Source organism: Malania oleifera, chromosome 1, assembly GCF_029873635.1.
Source record: "Malania oleifera isolate guangnan ecotype guangnan chromosome 1, ASM2987363v1, whole genome shotgun sequence".
Lineage (NCBI taxonomy): Eukaryota > Viridiplantae > Streptophyta > Magnoliopsida > Santalales > Ximeniaceae > Malania > Malania oleifera.
This window is the reverse complement of record NC_080417.1, coordinates 123984335-124000220: the sequence shown is the minus strand read 5'-3', so window position 1 is coordinate 124000220 and position 15886 is coordinate 123984335. Positions and strand designations below refer to the sequence as shown.

General features: G+C 37.4%; 1 protein-coding gene across 1 annotated transcript in view; it reads right to left on the bottom strand.

The window, feature by feature from the left end:
- LOC131152984 (uncharacterized protein At5g03900, chloroplastic) overlaps nt 1-14471 on the bottom strand; it is a 38055-nt gene extending 23584 nt beyond the window's left edge. Inside the window, exons 1-4 of the mRNA XM_058104988.1 lie at nt 13926-14471; nt 2994-3101; nt 2784-2884; nt 2541-2624 (exon numbers count right to left, since the gene is read on the bottom strand). Coding sequence (XP_057960971.1) covers nt 2541-2624; nt 2784-2884; nt 2994-3101; nt 13926-14291 — 659 coding nt within the window. The 5' untranslated portion in view covers nt 14292-14471. The remainder of the gene's footprint in view (nt 1-2540; nt 2625-2783; nt 2885-2993; nt 3102-13925) is intronic.
- Nucleotides 14472-15886: the final 1415 nt, after the last annotated feature.

The following is a 15886-nucleotide window of genomic DNA, read 5'->3' as shown; positions in this document are numbered from 1 at the left end:
AGGGTCAGTTTAAAATACCAAATCACAAAAAGGCCAACACATTGCACACTAAAGGCTATGCATTTGTACAAAAGGCATGTTTTTCACAGCTAGTTATTTGAGGCTTGCACATTTTGGGTTTGTGAATCTCAAGTACTATTAGGCTAGAAAATATTAACATGTTTACACAAAAGGACTGTCCTAATATGAATTGATCATTAAAACTATTGAACCCATCAGTCTTTGCAAAATAATTGAGAGTTGCATGGTAGATCATGAAAAAAATTGAACTTAGTAAAGTTATAGTTATGTCTTGGCATGCATGATTTACTTTATGAATTCAAGTTAGTGTTTTTTTAATGGCCAACAAATAGTTTACAAATTATATTCGATTTTTTACATTATTTATTTATTTATTTTTAAAAATATTGTAACTTATTTACATATTAAGGGTTTATGCATCACACCATAAAGGTTAAAACACCTCACCATATGCCTTCACCTTTTGATGGGGATAAACCCCCTCTTTCTTAAATTAACTGTCAATCCTGAGACAGCTCCAAAACTTAACAAGATGGATCTTAGATTCACTATTTTATCCAGGTTACTCTCACACCATAAAGGTTAAAACACCTCACCTTATGCCTTCATCTTTTAAAACACTATGTGAGACTAACCTGGATAAACTTGTGAATCTAAAATCCATCTTGTCAAGTTTGGGAGTTATCTCAGGATTTACAGTTAACTTGAGGAGGAGGAAGCCTATTCCCATAGAGAAAGGGTTGAACAGTGAACTTTTAGACAACATGATGGCTTGCAAAGTAGGGAAACTCCCTCTCCCTTATTTGAGTCTATGAATTGGAGCTCAATCGAAGGATAAAAACAACTGGGATGTGATAGTGGAGAGGATTGAGAAAAATCTCACAGGATGGAAGATAAATTATCTAAGGGATGTAGGCTCAATCTCACTAAGCATACTTTACCAACATACCTGTTCACTGTATGTTTACTTTCCTATTCCTAGTTCGGTGGCAAAACAATTGGTGAACATTCAGAAAAAATTTTTCTGTGGCAGAACAGTATGGAGGAAAAATGGAAAATACTAAATTTCATTTGGTGAATGGGAGTTGGTCAGACAGCCAAACAAGGGGGCTTGGGTCTCAAGAGCCTTACCTTTTTCAATGAGGCTCTTCTAGGTTAGTGGCTCTGCATGTTCATCGTGGAGAAAGTGCAGATTCGGAAAAAATTATTGGAGGATAATATACCCTGAAGCATAATGGTTGGATCACACAGAAGCATATAGGTGCTCATAGGGTAGTGATGTGAAAAAACATCAGGAAAGACTGGGATTGCTCCAGATCTATTCTGAGGCTGGAAGGACAGAATTTATGCTTTGGCAGGATTTCTGGTGGGGAAATCCCAATTATAAGGCAGTATTCAGGACTGTTCAATCTGGTCAGTAATGAAGCCTTGATCAGTTCAAACCATATTTTTCCTGATGGGGAATAATTTAGAATGTGACCTGAGAAAAGCTCTTGAATTGGAGCTGGAAAGCTCCTCAATTTTCTTTGAATCATCATACAAAAGTCTGAAAATACAAGGAAGTGGGGGAGTGGTCAAAAGAAAGAACACTAGGAGTGGGAAATTAAAGGTGAGAATGTGAGATCCTACTGCCAAACCTGTAGCAAAAGAAACTGTGGAATGGGAAGGTACAACTTCCCTTGAAATGCCATTTGGAAGATCCTGGCTCCTCCCAAACTTTCTGTCTTCATATGGGAGGCTGCATTGAAAAGAATCCCCATTCTTTGCGTAAAGCAGAAACTGAGCAAGTGCACCATTTACTGATCAACTGCTGGCAGAGCAGATTATTGTGGGCCTGTACTACAGCCATGTTGGGAATCAAATCGGTAGCAGCTGGTACCTGTTCTATTAAGGGTCAATTGTGCAACTGGAGAGGAATTCAAACAGGTAGGTTAAGAAAGAAGTTATTTAGTACAGCTGAATCCTCATACCATTTCTTTTAGCCTGTTCGGAGGGGAAAAAATAGAATAACTTTTGAAGGTACAGAACTAGCAGCCAGTAAATTTGTTGATTATTCGTTAAAAACCTTGTAGTTTTTGGATCGATGGGCAGCATTTCATGCATATTCAAACTATCGCTAATTTTATTGACTCTATACACTTGTAAATTTATCTTTGGGCCGGATCCTCTAAGTGCCCTTAATAAATATACTTCCAGCTCAAACTACTTCTCACCTTCTCCATTTGTTCCACCTTGGACTTGGAGTTATCATTTATGAGAATAAGTGTTTAGTCTCACACTTATTATGAACTAGACCTGAAAATCCTACCATTGCTACTAGATCCCCTACTATTATTAGTGTTTCTATTAGACATTCTCCATATCTTCAGTAGATATAATATTCTATTTTTTTTCTAAAAGAAGAATTTCATTAAGGAAAAAAAAAACAAGAAAACAGAATTTTCTATTTATGATACAAATACTCATTATGGAGTAGGTTTTGAAAGACCAAAGAAATATGTCATTCTAGAAAGCATTACCAAAATAAATCCGATGGGTTGAGGTAAAATGTGAAACCCGAATCGTATGATCTGCCTCCCCGTCTTCCACGATTGTCCTCATCACTGTTAATAGTATATAAATATACACAAAAGCAATCCCCCAGTCAAAATCTTATCATTAAAATGAATAAGATAGCCAATATTTCACATGACTACCAAAAGGAAACATTTCAACTAGCTTGAGAACATGCAAGGGTTTGAAGTATCAAGGCATACAGATACCTTCTACTTGAGACAATAGCAATAATTGTAGTATAAACAAGAACAATTGAAGCAATCAGAGCTGTCCCAAAGGAAACTCTTATTAAATATTCAGCTGCAGACTGCAAAAGAATTGACAGAGTCATATTCAGTGGATAGTACAGGTTTTTATAACATTTATGTTTATTCTTGGAAAACAGTGTCCAGTACAACAAAAGTAAGGATCAATACCTTCGCCTTTTCAACCAAAGGTTCAGCTTTTATCCTAAATGATTTGGCTGCAAGCTTAGATCGATAATCCTTTGGAAAAACATAAAGAACATCACCTTCATCTGACACCTGTTGAAACCATCTTGAAAATGATTGCACTCATGAAATCAAGAACTTCAAAGATCCAGCAAACATTACACACACCGACGCACACACAAACACGCATACACCAGTATATATTATAGATGCACTCTTCACCTTTAATTCAACAAAAGCAAGAATTTCTAAAAATAATAAAGCAATTATCTAGTTTTTTCAAACAATATAAAATCAGCCTGAATGATAGACAAAAAAGCAATACCCATAAATATGTACTTTTTAGCAGGAAAACATTTCAATTTACAGTTGGGTATCAAAAGGCCTAGGGTTGCAACATAACAGCCTACAGAACATCTGGAAATTTTGCCACATGCCCTCATATAATCATATGCAATGCAACAGTTAGTACATAGTGCACGTGGATAAGTTATTATACCATCTTAATGAAAATCATCCTTATAATATCAAATTTTGAGCAGTTTAAACTAAAAAGAAAAAATAAAATAGATGCTTAGGAATGAGTGAGGATAATGAGACAAATAAATGGCAAAATTTACTTTTTCCAAGAAAGAAAATAATAAGAAAAGAAAGGATTCACTAATGGAGAGAAGTATAACCCAACCAATAAAACGGAGAGTACAACTTAAATATCAATAAAGTCTGGCTGCTTGTGTGTTAACAAAATGCTGCCCATTGAACCATACAAAGTTTTGATCAAACAATCTTTTACCATGTAAATTGAAACCTCACTATTCTATAAAGCCTTTCTATTTCTTTCTGTCCACAGTCCACGACAGCCAAAATATGGATTGAGAGATCAGCTAACAAACTTTTACCTTAACCAGTCACTATGTCTTCCACTCCAAGACCAGAATGCTCCTCAAATAGGCCAACTGCTGCCCACTTATTTCCTAGCACATGGTCCGACAAGTTCCTTCTCCACCTGCAGCAAATCATATGTGAAAAACTGTCGGGCTTGCTTTTACATGGAAAACATCTATTAACAACTTTAAACCCCCTACTCAAGAGGTTACCCATAATCAAAATTCTCACCCACACTGCTTCCCACATGAAGAAAGCCACTTTAGTCGGAATCATGGTCCTTCACACAGATTTCGAGGAAATCATTCACAATAGAGCAACAGTTATGGGTGCTAATGACCTAATAGAAGAATTTTACTTAGAAGAGCACACTTCTGGAACTCTTCCATTTAACTCCATCTTGCATGTCTTGGATAGCACACTTCCCATATTAAAGTTTATAGAAGCTAGAGAAATTCTCCTCCCAGTCCTGTGCATTTCTAAGGCACACCAGAAATTCCCATAATTTGAGGCTCGAGCTGACCACTACTTCTTTAGAGGTGCTTGCCAGCACCAGAAATCCCATAAGAAAATAGAATCAACCCCCTACTCAAGAGGTTACCCATAATCAAAATTCTCCCCCACACTGCTTCCCACATGAAGAAAGCCACTTTAGTTGGAATCATGGTCTTTCACACAGATTTCGAGGAAATCATTCACAATAGAGCAACAGTTATGGGTGCTAATGACCTAATAGAAGAATTTTACTTAGAAGAGCACACTTCTGGAACTCTTCCATTTAACTCCATCTTGCACGTCTTGGATAGCACACTTCCCATATTAAAGTTTATAGAAGCTAGAGAAATTCTCCTCCCAGTCCTGTGCATTTCTAAGGCAAATTCCAAAAATCCCTCCCAGCATGTCTGTAATAATTTGAGGCTTGAGCTGACCACTACTTCTTTAGAGGTGCTTGCCAGCACCAGAAATCCCATAATAAAATATAATCAAACCCACCCCCCCCCCCCAAAAAAAAAAAAAAAAAAAACCTCAAAACAGACTGATTGAAGAAGGCATCCATTCTTCTCTGATGTTTTTTCCACAGTCCACACCCCAACCCATCAGCACCTATAGCCTCCTTTGTGACCCAACCATTATGCTCCAACCATAATTGACCTCCAATTTCGACCTTTCTCTACCATGAAATTCCATAGGCACTTGCCCGATAGTGCCTTGTTGAAGTCCATAAGAGTCTTGATCCCTAACCCTCCTTGACACAGCGGTTGTCTCAAATTTCAAAGCATCCCATTTCACCAGATGGAATTTGAAAGTCTCCCTGTGTGATCCCCAAAAGACTATTTTGTCAATGATCTCTAACTTTTTACCATCGAATTGGGAATAAGGAAAAGAGAGTAAGAGAAAAAGTACACCAGGAGATTGGAAATTGTGCTATTGATAATAGCAAGCCTACCTCCTCCGCCCATAGACAACAAATTCCTCTTCCATCCAATTGGTTTCATCTCAAACCTCTCCACACCGAGTCTGGTATACCTTTATCCTGGAAATTTGCTCCAAGGGGCAGCAATAATGGAAGTACTCCAATGTTGCACCCCAACGCATCAACTAAAAGTTCCCCTCCCCCCTCCCCCCTCCTCCCCAATGGGAATAAGCTCACTTTTCCCAAAATTAACCTTCAAATCTGAGACCACTTCAAAGCATAAAAAATGGTTCTCAAAATCAAAATCTCAGAGAGAGTATTCCCCCAAGAAAATACATTGTCCTTCAGAAAAAGGGACATGAGTTACCTTTCTACCCTGCAACCAATTACCTACTGTGAACCATGTGTTCTCCATGTCCTCCACTCTAACTAATATTTTACTAAGCACTTCCGTCAGTAAGATGAAGAGGTAAAAGAAAGGGAATCCCCTTGTCTTATAGTTCTGTTCAGGGTTTGAAAAAGCAGCACCATTAATGACAATAGCGAACATGGGGAAGAAATGTGCCTTCTAATCCAATCCTTCCATGGAAACTCAAGCCCAAGCTCTACAAGACAGAAGAGGAACTACCAAGAGACTATCACATGTGTTCTCCATGTCCAACTAGAAACTCAGCCCTACACTACCTTACTTTAATTTACTATCCACCACTTCTTTGGCAATGAGAACTGTGCTAAAGATTTGGAAGCGCTCCATAAAGCATTTTGGAACAGCCCCACCAACTGTCCCCTACCCGTAGTATACTGGCAAGGAACTTGGTCATTAGTTCATTGATGCAACCTACAAGACTAAAAGGCCTAAAGTCACTAACTTTGACCGGATATATTTCTTAAGAATCAAGACAAAAATACTATTGTTAACATAACTAATGAAGTTGCCAATATCATGGAACTCTTCAAATATCCTCACCATGTCATTCTTTAACCAACATCCCCTTCAAAATGGAAATGCAAACCCTATTGTATTTTTTAGGTGGCACTCACCTTTTTCTTTATTGTAAGCTGGCGTTATATCTTTTGGATGCTCTCTTCTTGTATATCAGGGAGAAGCTTGGGTGGCTCATCAGAATGTGAGACATCTCTTGCTCATGAGTTTTGGGGTTTTGGCTAGCAGAAAGGGCTGCATTCTATGGATTGGGGCACCTCTGATTATCTTATGCACTCTTTGACTAGAGAGGAATGCGGAAACTTTTAGAGGGCACTCATCATGTCCATGTTTATTATAGGATAGAGGAGTTCTTGGCCTCTTTCTGGCCATATTTTTTTTTTTTGGGGGGGAGCGCGGGGGGGGGGGGGGGGGGGGGGGGGGTTGTTGGGGAGGTGGGGGATTATCACTGTCTGACCTTCAAAGGTATTAGAGGGCAGCTCTTTTTAATCTTTTTGGTTGTTGATCACTGCTCTTTGTGGACAGTAGACACCTTGTCCTCAGTCCATTTATCCCTAGTTTTGGTTTTTAATAAAATTCTCTTATCTAAGAGACAATTGTACCCCTTCAACCTATTTTTATAATTAAAAAATAAAATAAAAAAAGGTTCCCCAGCTACTCGGCTCTCTCCACACCAATTCTATCAAATTCCAAATCCTCCAGAAAAATTCCAGTCAGAGACCACTATAAAAAAAATTTTGGTCATTCACCTTCCTTTCCCCATCCACTTCCTGCCATCAAACTCCAACTTATAGATGAAACTAGTTTTGCAGTCATAATTGGCTATTCTATAAAGTAATTAGGTTTTTATACCCCCTCAAATCAAAGGACCCTTGACCTTTCGTCCATGAAAGGTTTACCCTATTCCTGTAATGTCGTCCAATTCATTCTTGAGCAAAAACTCTTCTCCCTCTCTTGGAACGAGATTCTCTGACATTTCTTCTTTTCATTCAATTCATAGATAACCAGAAGATAGTTCTCTTTTCTCACCCTGATTTTGTCAAATACTTATCTGTTCCACTTCCTCAAGTTGGTATTCAGTCCCTTAAGTTTATATGTAACCACAAAACTAGCAAATCCCTCCACCTTCATCAGCAACCACCATTGTGATATAATATCTTTGAAACCCTTACCTTACAGCCAATAATTTTCAATATGGAACGGTATCAACCCCTTCACGAAACCCCTGAATCAATTACGATAGTATGGTGGATAAATGTAGGTTTTGAAGGAAGATTTTGCAGAGTATTGGGAACAAGATCCTCCCAAGCCACAGAAAACAAGAAATTCTATTCTTCACATTACAGGTTCCTCCCTGAAGTTGGACAAAGTAAAGCACCTCCAGACAAAGGAAGGTCTATAAGGCCATTGACCCTCACGAAATCTATCATTCCTCATTTCCACCACTCCCTCCTCTTCCTGTTCTTTTTGAAAGTAAAAACTAAAAAGGGTTGAATTGAAGTCACCTACCAGAACCCAAGGGCACTTTGAAGCTCCTCTAGCCTGCTGCAGCTCATCTCAAAACGGTCTCTACTAACATCAACACTGGGACCATAAACCCCTACGAGAGCCCATCTGCCAATCCCTTGAATAAACAAGAATTGCAAAATCACTCATGATGTAGTCCTGCAAATCACTACAGAACATTTCCACATGAAACAACCCCCCCCCCCCCCCCCAAAAAAAAAAAATTTCTGTGTTTTTCCTGTAGAAAAATAAATTTTTCCATCTGCCAACCCTTGGTATGAACAAGAAATAGAAATGTCACCTATGATATGATCCTAGCCCACCCCACCAAGCGGGACTTAAGGCTTGGTTTATTATTTTTGTACCCATGAACTAATCCTGCAAACACACCATCATGGATTTCCACATGACACAAAACCTCACCACCACATCACCCCAATGGCCCCTTGCCATTAGAAACAAAATTGCAATCTATGATCCACCCATCTTAGTCCCCTGGATACACACAATGTTGCCATTCAGCTGCTCAGGAAGTTTTTTTTATTACTACCCTTTTTCCCGTGACTAATACAGTAGTACCCTTACACCCACATTCCATGATGCTTATCTCAACACAAAGTCAACAACCCTCATTGATGCAGGGGCAGCATCAAGGATCAACAGCCATGGGGAGAAATTAGAAGGAATTGATGAGAGGAAAGAAGGGGAAGAGAGAGGAGAAGAACAGGTAATCACATGTTTACTTTCTCAACTCAAATTCATCAACCAACTTCTACATGGCTTTCACACACTATTTATAAGAAAGCCTCTAATACATGAAATTACACATATAACCCCAAAACTACATAAAATTACAAATAAACCCTAAAATACACAAATATTACAAATAAGCCCCCAAATACACATAATCCTATACTAATTAAACTGAACACACAATTAATTGTTTAAACCCAACCATCCATTGACCCAATTCTTCTAAATTATTCTCCAACAAGGATCTTCCCAGGGTCTTGCTTCCTATCCTACATCAAGTCTCCCCCAATTAGAAAAAATTCGGCCACAAATTTTGAAATGTTAGAGGATTAGAAGTATGAAGGAAACTTGGACTCTTCAAAAGCCGGCACTTGAGTGATACAAGAAACCACTTTCCATTGACAGCACCATAGACTTGAATTAAGAATTGGTGTCGATGAACCATCATGAATGACAAACTCAATAATATAAATGTTTGGAAGACTTTGGATGTTTTCAAACACATGCAGTTCCTTGCTTGTAGCATCTTCAAGTTGAATAACTCCGGAAAATTCCTTGTCTTGGTTGGTTGGTAGAACAGGCTTCAAAATTATCTTCTCACCATTAAAATTGAAGATATATGTGTTCTCGTATCCTTGAGTCACACAAATCATCCAACCAAGTAGTACATGGCCATATTCATGGGTATAATATCACACCAAACATTATCAAATAATCACCCATCTGGATAGGAACCAAACATGGCTTTGCAACTGAAGCCAAACCAATCTTGTACCCATCTAGCTTGTTGGTTTACCTCGTATCCAACCTCTATAATCTTAAATGAGTGTGGAAATTTCTTTCACAAACATGTAAAGTAGTGTTATCAATCCAATATATGTCATAAGGCTTTGGATGGGGTTCCAAATGAAGTTGCATATAAGCATGGTCTTAAATTTCCGCAAAATTGTCAAAATTTCCGTCAAAATTTCTGATTTCGGTCACCCTCGAAATCAAAATGGCAGTCAATTTTCATTTTACATAATTTCCATTAAAATTTCAACCAATCATACAAAATTTATCGAAATCTTGAAAATTTAGCGAAATTTTCAAAATTTTAACTATAGAACGAAATTTTCTCAAAATTCAAATGAGAGATTTAGGAGCGAAGTAAAATTTCCATCTTAATTTATTTTATTTTTTACTAAAGCAAAAATATTATTACAGGGAAATTTGAAATTATGTGAAAAAATAAACTTACAACAACTTTTTTTATCAACGCATCCATGTGCAAATTATCATTATTTGTATGATATATGATATTTAAATGATTTAGGAATTTCATTTGTATTAACTGAATATTTTCAATGCACATTATCTTATGCACAAATTATATTACAACTTTTCCACCTCATACACATTATAGATGTATTTTACTTGTAATATATTAGTCCTAAAATTTATGTTAGTATTTGTAAATTTTCATAAAAGAATTCCATGATTTACTACTGATTTTATTATTTTTTCAAATCAAAATTGAAGTTGGCGTTGAAATTAAAATTTCTGTCGAAATTTTCGTACTTTTGGAGCTTCGAAATTTGAGTTGAAATCGAAATTTAAGATCTTGCATGGCAGTGAGTCCATTTCTAGAAATCACATCCATATGACAATATGACATCTTCCATCGATAATGAATTTGCAGACTTTTAGCCCAAACTTAATAAAAGTATGGAATAGCTTGATATATGCCCAAAGCATGGTTTTAAATAAAGGTCGCGACCGTTATGTAACGCTCACCGTGAAATCGGTGGGAAGAAAAATCATGGCTGTAGCGGCCGTTATGGACTGCAACCGCTACGTAAAGGCTGCTACGGCCGTTACGTAACTGCTACAGGACTATTACACCAAAAAAATTATTTTATTCTTTACTTTTTCTTCTCACTTTTTCCCTCTCTTTCATATATCATTCTCAATATACCAAGTGAAAAGAGGGGGAAAAGATTATAAAGAGGATGACAATGATACAAAATTTACTATTTCTTTAAATACTCACAATAGATGCATTAATTAACAATTTAAAAATACTAACTTGTTAGGAAATTATTTTATTTTGATAATATTAGTAATGTGATATTTATGTTCTATTTTTTTCAACTTCAACCTTATTTCTTTTCTAACTATTTTATATTTGTATTATTCGTATGTCTTATGTGTTTAATAGATTAATGGAGTGTATAATGCATTTTGTTTTATTAATTAATTTACCACACATAAGAATTTATCACAAATAAGAACAATGAGAAGTATAAATACGCGCACACACGTAATTTTTCTATCAATGGTGGTTTAAAACATATGTGAACTTGTTGCCCAAACCAAATAACTTAGTTACTCGAACTAAAGGATCTAAAATATACTAAAACTCTTTCTAAGAAGAGCTAAAAGCTTAAAACATGCAAGTACGCTAATATCCACAAGGTCGTGTGTGCTTTAAAAAAATTCACGGCCATTACACCCGCTTCCCGTTATGTAACATTCGCTACTCCCGCTTCCCGTTACACCCATTACCGTTACATTACGCTACCCGCTACGGCAATTTAAAACCATGGCCCAAAGTGTGACAAGAGCCATTCCTTTTTCCAATAAGTTGTCACCATTTTGCTAGATATATTTATATACATATTGCAACTATATATATCACCAAAAGCCTTAACACAATTTGCTCACAAGCCTTACTCCCAATTTCTCAAAAACTATCTTCAATTCATAATTTTTCCACAAGTACAGGAAATATGAGATTTTGAGAGGCCAATGGCTGGGGAATTTACCTCCGGCGCATGTGGCCACACAAATAATCGGGTGGTGATGAAATTTTGAGGGGAATGGTTAGAGTGGGGTTCTTAAAACAAGCAATAAAATTCAGAAATCACACACACACACACACAAAATAATGGGAAAGAGTGGAAAGAAGAAGAGGAGAAGAATAAGAGAGAGGGAGAGAGCAGAAGAAGGATAGGTAAGGACAGAATAAAAAGATTCAGAAACAGAACAGGGGAAGAAACAGAATTAGAGACAGAATAGAGAAGAAAGAAGAAGAGAGGAGGAAGAAGAGAAGAGGGGAGAAGAGTTGAAGGGGAAGATAGGGGAATTGAAATGCAAGAATGGAGATCAATTTTGGGCAGCAATACCAAATGATGGAGGGGAAGCATCAAGGATCTGCAGCCATGACGAAATTAGAATAAATTGAAGAAAAGAAAAAAGGGAAGAGCGGAGATAGGTGATACAAAGGGGAATCACACATTCACTTTCTCAATTCAAATTCATCAACCAACTTCTACATGGATTTCACACACTATTTATATGAAACCCTCTGATACATGAAATTACACATGACCCTAAAACAACATAAAATTACAAACGAACCTTAAAATACACAAATATTACCAAAAAAAAAACCCAAATACACATAATCTTATACTAAATAAATTAAACAGCAAACACGAAATTAACTATTAACTAAACCCAACAATCCTATGACCCAATTCTTCTAAATTATTCTCCAACGAGGATTTTTCCATGGTCTTGCTTCTTGTCCTACATCACTTACCTTCTTCAATGGTAATCTAATCCCTTGCTGATTCTTCACCCATGACTTTTGCAATTGCTTGAAATTTTTTACCTTTTTAACTCCCTCTTACTGTTGCTACTGCTCACATTTGTCCTTCTGCAGCTCTTCCCCTCTTCTCTTTCGTCACTTCTCAATAACTTCAAAAAGTTTGAAGACCCTCTCCTCAACTCCTTCAAGGGGCACCCCCACTTCCTTGCTCAGCGACTGAACCTTCCCCAGACGTAAATTGACATCTGATCATCAAAGAAATCTTCTATCTGGTCTATCCCCATTTTTCCTATTGGACCCACTTGAAGAAGTTTGCAAACCATCACTGCATTGTTGTCGCATCATTCCCCACTGTCATGTTCAAGCTCTTGTTCCTTGGGAATGATCTCATGGCCCTTCCCCTCTGGCAGCCCACCCCTCAGCTGGCTGAAGTTCAAGAAGGGAGACCCCTCATTGTCTTCCTATTCTCTGTTGCCAACACTTCTTCCAAGCTCTCTCCCCCAATAGTGCTCCGACCCAGTGGAAACCCTCGCCGGCCTTCTCCTTATCCTTCCTTTAAGTTATGTTCAACCCTTATTCATGCGTCTTGAGACTTGAAAGCTGCAAGACTAACAGATTCCCTCTCATGGCGGCTGCTTGAGCCTTCATCATTGTTGAGTCTCACCTCACTGATGACCTCCAAGGGTTTTTGCAGCATCCTTCAGTCACCATCAAGGGTTGTGCCTCCAAAGACACCAAAAAAATAAATTGCAGAGATACTTTAAGTGGTTGAAGATTTTCAACCAACCCTTAAAAAAAAAAACCCTTCTAGGAAAATAATCAACCTCAAGCCTCTTCAGTTGATTTCCGAGAGGAGTAGCATTCTTGCATGGTCCATGCTCTTCAATTTGAGTGTTAGGGTTCAAACATTGCTCCTTAACCTTCTAACCTACAGTACCTGCCCCTTCTTTTTACTAGAACTCCACCCATGCTTCATCTGTCAGCTCTCCTCCATTCCCAATACACCATGTCACCAACACCGTCTACTTCCTTACATTTCCCATACAGGCAATTATCACCTTGTATCTCCAAAACCAAGTTGAACAGTTTCCTTTTGATAGCAACAAACTTTTTACCTCCAGCTCTCACAACAAGAGAGGGGAGTGAGAGTACAGAAGAAATAAATGGATACATGATAATAGAGAGTGAAAATACAGACATGTTAAAGAGGACATAAGACATGTGGTCATGTGTAACAACGATTCAGGACTTTTTACTAGTCTAAACCAGCAACATTGCTCGAATTGAAATAGTTAAATAAAAATGAAAGTCACAAGGACATGGAAGGATCTGGTCTTGTCTTCAGGAAGGACATCAGCTGACACAGAGACATAAGGACATTATGTCCTGCTAGTGACTGCTACACAATAGAAAATTATAGCAGGTATCCAGGATATATAGGGATGCTTAAGCAATGAAGCATGAATTGATGCGGCCAAACCCAACTAATTTAAAAAAAAAAAAATGGTTCTTGAGCTTTTGGTTTATATTTCCATTTAAATCTGGTCATAACTACTCTTGAGAACTTTTTTCAATTAATGGCAAGCATTAAACTTGAGCAGCACGCGCTAGCAGGATGTCTTCTACCACCATGTTAGCAGATGGCATAATAGCAATTCTTAACGCTACTATTATACAAAAAATTCAATACTCAATAATCACGAGTTACATAATAAATAAATAAAAAGTATATAGATGAATATCATAACAGCATAAACTCAGTTCAGATGCTCGCTAAAACCCAATAAACCCATCTCGAAACCCAAAGTTCCAAACAATTACCTCCAAGAACCCATCGGTATCCGCAGCAAGCGCCTGCAGAGCTCTCTGAGCCTCACTCAACTTGAGCCCGGCCCTGCTGGCCACATCCCCGATTGTAACCCTCCCTCCGCACGCATCGACAGCGTCCATGGCCCGCTTTCGCACATCTGACGGCAGTCTATCGCTCTCCACACTGCCCCCAGGTTTAATTGCGTATGGAACATCAATACTCGCTCGGACAACGGGAGCATAAACCCTAGGGCTCCGAACCCTGGAGAAGTTTCTTGATGGACGGAAAGGTTGGAGTCGCCGATTCCGGTAGTGTGGCGAGGAAGGTTTTAGGAACAGCGAAGGCTTTATAGAGATGCAGGTGGATACGGAGGCCATTGCATTGGTTTGTGAAGAACCCTGTTCTTGTTTTCGCAGGCTTTTTCCTAGATTTACGCCATGGAAGGGTGCTGTGCAAATTGTTTTAGATTATCTAGTTTTCGGCGAGGGTCAGCGAACGGATCAGGATTTCAGGCTTGGAGCAGAGAAGTGGTGGGAAAGCAAACGGCTTGATGCTCTGATAGGATACAGTATTTTTTATTTTAAAATAAGAAAAATAATTTTTGAGATTAATTTTTAAAAGGTTTAATTGTTTAAATATATTAGGTTTATTTTTATTTTAAGAAAATAGATTAAGTTGTGGGGGAAACTTTTACACAAATGTAAAGCTGCGCTTCATTTTAATTTCTATTCAAATTTATATTTTTCAACGTTCATACTTTTATGTGTGAATCGTAGAAATTGCGAAAATTCCCAAAATGTTCAAGTGATGTATTTAGATAAAGGAATAATATTCTCCATACCAATAATTTTTTGAAGCCTAAGACATGAGAGTAATAAAAAATTTTGAATCATTCTGCCCATAAGGCTCAAGTTAATAAGTAGGGGGAAGAAAAAATCCGAAAAACAAAAAAGAAAGCACCAAAGATGGTGTCAATAGTGCACACAATATCCAATGTGGTGCCAAAAATACCTACTAGGAACAAGTAGGTGCCTACCACAATAACAAATGTGGCACTTTTGTCTCTTTCTAATTTGTTCATAATTTGAGCCTTTTGATAATTTTGTTCTAAGATAACCTTTTTTTAAGCCATTTGATCAGCTAATGTCCCAAAGAAAACTTTCACCATAGGACCCTATAAGGGAACCACAGGGGACACTAATAATAAGAGAAGAGGTAGAGGAAATGGCATCAAAAATCACTTGCACTATGTTTGGAGTATGAATTTCAGATCTTGAATTTGAATTTGGATGGACTATAACAAATTTCAATACAATTTTTATTGTATTTCATTTATATTAAACATAAATCCAAGTTTAAGATCTCTCTAAACATAAGTTAATGATCAAAAGAAATATCGGAGTTCAATTAAATTGGCAAATTAAAGAAGGAAGAGATAGAGAAAGAACATGTAAAGCATCTTCAATTCTCCTATACTCAAACTAAGGGGGGCAAACTTTCCCAATCTTAAACTCGTTGTGATGACGTGTGATTGGAAACACACTAAGGTAAGTTTATGCGAATTGGGAATATGCTTGCAATTGAAGTTTAATTTTTATGCATTTAAAATATTTTGTAATTTATGTAGATTGAATCATTTTATCTTTAGTTTATCTTAGTTATGAAAAGTATGTATAGGCACTTAAATAGGTTGCTTTTGTGATTGCATTGCATAATCCATTGATTGTTGGATGTGTTAAAAGCATCGCATGACCTATGTTTTGGCTGCCATCTTCACCCAAGTTTGGATTATTAGGGAATTAAATATAATTAGGTAACTTGACTCAAAGCATCCTTGCATGTTTCTTAATTGTTAAATTGCCGGTGCATTTGATTTCTTTATGATCACCTCTCTTATTTCTTTGTGACTAGTTCTCTCTGATTGTCTAACTTGATTTCCGCCTCTCGACTTTGTTGATTACGCGCCGAAACT